This window comes from Quercus lobata, chromosome 4, assembly GCF_001633185.2.
Source record: "Quercus lobata isolate SW786 chromosome 4, ValleyOak3.0 Primary Assembly, whole genome shotgun sequence".
Taxonomy (NCBI): domain Eukaryota; kingdom Viridiplantae; phylum Streptophyta; class Magnoliopsida; order Fagales; family Fagaceae; genus Quercus; species Quercus lobata.
In genome coordinates, this window is record NC_044907.1 from 27,352,070 (window position 1) to 27,357,131 (window position 5,062).

Genomic DNA, 5,062 nt, shown 5'->3' on the forward strand with positions numbered 1-5,062 from the left:
TGTCAATGGGGCCAGGCTGCGCATGGTTAATCTGTCCAGCATTTGCAGCAGCCATACTGCACAAAAATGATAAGCAATTACCACATACTAGACATTATTGAAAACAAAACAAAAACAACCTAAAAAATATTGTCAATAATAATACATAATGAAACAAGGTATGCATTTGATGTTACATCTAACTTTTTCTTTTATATAGGTTATTTGAACAAACCTCTAACAAAACCACAAAATACAAATAATTATTACTTTCAAGTTGCATCCATCTAATAGGTCAAAAATAGAGCACAAAGGAACAATCTCTGTCCCAAAGCTTTAATTAAGCAACTTGTTGTTGTGTATGTATTGCATGGTTTGCAGAGTGCATATGAGAGAGAGAGAGAGAGAGAGAGAGAGAGAGTGAGTGTTCAATAATTTGAATAACTGATTATTGACAATTATATGGCATTAGATTTTTTATTTATTACAATATGCAAAATATGAGAAATAATTTTAAAAAAGAATTCAATATGCAAAATAATTTAGTTTAGTTATCTAAAAGAATTCAATATTCAAAATGCTAAAGCAATATTTACGTTTGAAAGAATAAGGAATAACATTGAATGCACCACCTCCTTGGAATTTTGCAACTGTAACTACCTGCATGTTTATGCTTTTATGTTTGAAAGTTTAACTAAAAAGCTAGGCAGTAACTAAGATGCCGTTCTGCCAAGGCTTGTCATGGACATTTATAATTCATTCACTAAAAAGTGGTAGGGCACAACATGGAATAAAGGGAAACAAAAAGAAATTAAGAAATAAAAAAGAAGGCGGCATTTCTAAAAGACGATATTATTGCAAAGAAAGTATTATAATAAATTGACAATTGAAAATATGTATCTTTGTTTCATTTGCTAGGGGAAAGAATCCCATGTGCATGTTGCCATGTTGTTAGATATAGGAACAGGTTGTTTCAACCGGAAGTAATCTAACTAAACTATATCTACAATAATCTATGCAATTAGTTCTGTGTGAAACTATTAGCACATGCTGAAAAGACCAAAGGGGGGGAATCAAACTTTTTCAAATGGGATTTTAATAATGAGATTGTACAAGACAGATACCACATATAAAAAATATATGTGGTGGGAGGCAGAAAAGACTTAATGACAAGGCCAAGGGTATTGATGGGAAAGCTCTGTAAGGGTATTGATGCAGGAATAAGATAGGTTTTTTAAGGCTGCACTATTTATTTGCGTTTTGATGGGAAGGCTCCCTCAACCAAAAAAAGAATCTGATACAAGGAAATAAACTTTGTTCTTATGACTTAATTTACGTTTCCAAAATAATTTACGTTTCCATCTAAAAATGGAGAAAGTAATATTTTCCTCAAAACAATCTAATTTTGGTCAAGTGATGGTTTCAAAAACGACTGCTGTATTAGATATTAGGAATTTAGGGGACATGTATTCCTAGTCACTTCTCATAATAAGACTTAAAAAAGAGAGTCAAACTTGGCCAATGTATGCTTCCTATATAGGAATTGGTGACTTTTTTTTTGGATGAAATTTCAAATTGAGCTCAAGTTTTGGGCTTTTGAATAGTGGTCTAGCTAAGTACATATCTTCTATGGATTTATATTTTTGGATATTAATAGGTTCCATGTTGTTAGTCCCCAATTAATAGGTAAGGAAGTAGAATCACTGGACTAATGGGCTTTGTTAATCTTTGTTTTTTTTCAGATTGATCCACGCCATCGTTATGGACACAATTTACACTTCTACTATGATGTCTGGTCTGATAGCAAGAGCACCCAACCTTTCTTCTACTGGTACTCATGAAAATTAACTTTTTCTTTCTTGGTATAATTGCTTTTGATTTAGCCTTATCCTTCTTTATCACTGATTTCTAACTTTATTTTTCTCCTCCTCTGAAACTGAAGGTTGGATGTTGGTGATGGTAAAGACCTAAATCTTGAAAGGTGCCTAAGGACTGTTCTACAACGTCAATGCATCGCGTATCTTGGACCAGTAAGTATTACTAATCATACCATCTGTTACTGCATTCCAATAATACACCCCCTCTCCATTTTAAATGTGTTTATTTCATGGTTTAGATTAAATATTACAAATTTAAGTGTATCCACTGCAACATCATTTAAAATTTTAAGTAACATGGCTCTTTATACATTAGATCCAAAAAATAATATCTTAACTGTGAAATGGACCCCCTCCAATCTTGTTTCTTCATCAAATTTGTTGTGTTCAATTTACATGCACACACTCCCATAAGCATCTTTGCAACCTAGATAAGTGCCTACATAGATAACTAAGTGGCTTCTTATGAATGTGGATAAGTGCATATATTTCACTATTTCACTGTTATAACTTTACATTCTCTGTCGTTTGGTATTACAGAAAGAGAGGGAAGCATATGAAGTAATTGTAGAGAGTGGAAAGCTTTTATACAGGCAAACAGGGATGCTTATTAACACAGTTGAGGGTTCTAAGTGGATTTTTGTGCTCAGCACATCAAGGGCTTTGTATGTGGGTCAGAAGAAGAAAGGTGTTTTTCAACACTCAAGTTTTCTATCGGGAGGTGCTACATCAGCAGCAGGGAGATTAGTTGCCCATGATGGGGTTCTTGAGGTACTATCTATAACATAGCATAGACACAATTATTGATTTTTCATCATGTTGCAGTTCAATTTCTAAGCCAAATGCATCTCTCTCTCTCTCTCACACACGCACACACACGAACACACCAGCATCTTATATATTGGTCTGTCAAACAGAAATTTGGATTTTTAAGTGCTTTGCTTATTAATTTGTCTTATTTCATTTCTAAGTGTTTATCTGCACAGCAGTACATTCTACATTTCTTATGGTCTTTCTAAAACCTACCAAAGATGAATCTGAAGCATCTGTGTTATCTGCAATCAAATACCCAAATTCATCCCCTTCAAAGCCACACCACATGTCATGCCATTTTTTTGTCCTCCTTCATCACAATAATATACTCAAACAAAAAATAAATAAAAAATACTGATGTTATCTAAAATTCATCCCCGAAATTTGTCTTAATTCGAACATAAAATTCGAATCTAAAAAAGTAAGTAACTGAGAAATGGCATACTTGAAAAATGGGAAGGAATTGAAGCAACAATCTGGGAATGAAGAAGAATGCTTCTTATACAAAAAAAAAAAAAAAAAAAAAAAAAAAAAAAAAAAAAAAAAAAAAAAAAACAAACAAACAAACAAGAGAGTGACTGAGATTGCACCTTTTGTTTCAGATACCGCGTAGGTGAGCGAGAGAGTGACTGAGACTGGGTCGGTGAGGCTGAGAGGGTGAGTGGGTTGGGGCTGGCGTCGGCGACGGTGACGCTGAGAGAGTGAGAGGAGGAGAGGGTGAGTGAGTGAGAGTGTCGGTCGGTTTGCTGAGAGCGTGAGTGAGGCATTTGACTGATGAGGGAGAGTGAGTGGGTGGGTGGGTGACTGAAAGAGAGGGTGACTGGGTTGGGGCCGGCGTCGGCGACGGTGACGCTGAGAGAGTGAGAGAAGGAGAGGGTGAGTGAGGGTGAGCGAGAGTGTCCGTCTGTAGAGGCGTTTGACTGATGAGGGAGAGTGAGTGGGTGGGTGACTGAAAGAGAGAGCGTTAAATTCGAAAATATCCTATTAGAAATCGACCTTCACACACTCGGTTTCCAGGTCGTGCTCCACGTCAGTCCACGTAATGGCACGTGACACCAACATGGAAATCAACTCTCTGATGGTTGATTTTCAGATGGCTGCCACCTGGCAATAACGCCACATCAGATGTCACGGACAACCAAAACCGACTCTGTGAGAGTCGATTTACAAAGCCCAAAATCGACTATCATAAACTCGAGATGTTACTAACCCAATTACTTTCAAAACCGGACCTATTAACTAGATAGTTGGGAAATTAGGCCTATTTTCCAATTTCGTTCCTTCTAGTGAGTAGCCTCCTTGTTTGACACTGATAAAAGTGTCCAATAGGTGCCCTAGGCCACTTGACACATATCACTTGTCCGATGGAAAAAATTGCAAAACAGACTATTTTTGGGAAAAAATTAGGTGCGTGGCATGTGTTCAAAGTTTTTTTTTTTTTTTTTTTTTGATGCGAACTATGACAATTTTATTAAGAAGAAGAAAACATTACATCAGAAGCTACTAACTGCTCCACAAAAGGAGGACAAGTTCCTAACCAAATGAAAGAATCCGATAAGGACTTAGCGTGTTGGGCTAACCCATGCGCTACTTTATTACCACATCGTGGCACAATAGAAAACAAGCAATCCCTGAAACGATTAGCTTGAAGCAAGGATCCTGAGATCAAATTGTAGATACTGGGTGGAGGAGTAACAGAGCCTGTGAGGGAGTTATGAACTACCAACGAGTCACCTTCAAAGATTGCGGAACTGATACCACGTTCCCAAGCGAACCTCAGTCCTTCCTCCATCGCCTTGGCTTCAACTTCCAGAGGACCCAAGGGGGCGTGAATCTTCATGCTCAGCGCAGCATACACCAGCCCAAAGTGGTCCCTAATAACGACTCTGATGCCCACAGCACACTGTCTCTCAAAAACCGCTCCGTCAACATTAACTTTGAGCCACGAATGCTAAGGAAGAACCCAGCCAACCTCAACCTCTGGATTCTTCACCTTGATACGATGATTTGCCACTTGAAACTCTTCTAAATACTCCAACGTCCAACCAGCAATACCAGAAGCCGTCTTGCGAGCCCCACCAACTCGAACTTCATTTCTATTGGACCAAATACCCCAGGCAACAGTAAATAGACGAGCCAACTCCTAGACCGACCACTGCTTCACATTCCGAGCAAACCAAACCAGATCAATAAATTCACGCACCTCTCCCACATCTGTACCGAGGTCGATATTTGCCGCTGTCCACACCTCCTTAGCCTTATCACAATGCCAAAGCACATGTGCCATAGACTCCACAGCTGCCCCACACTCATCACAAATGTCATCCTGGGTTACTTTCCGGTAGAACAAATTAGCCTTTGTTGGCAAAATGTTCCTACAAGCATGCCATGCA

The 5,062-nt window shown here is 38.2% G+C and overlaps 1 protein-coding gene across 1 annotated transcript; it reads left to right on the top strand.

The window, feature by feature from the left end:
• Nucleotides 1-1,691: 1,691 nt before the first annotated feature.
• LOC115984942 (IQ domain-containing protein IQM5-like) lies at nucleotides 1,692-2,741 on the top strand (the record flags this gene model as incomplete). The annotated part of the gene is made up of 3 exons (XM_031107923.1): nucleotides 1,692-1,810; nucleotides 1,922-2,009; nucleotides 2,397-2,741. Coding segments are annotated over 3 exons (456 nt in total), but the record flags the coding sequence as incomplete, so codon positions are not given.
• Nucleotides 2,742-5,062: the final 2,321 nt, after the last annotated feature.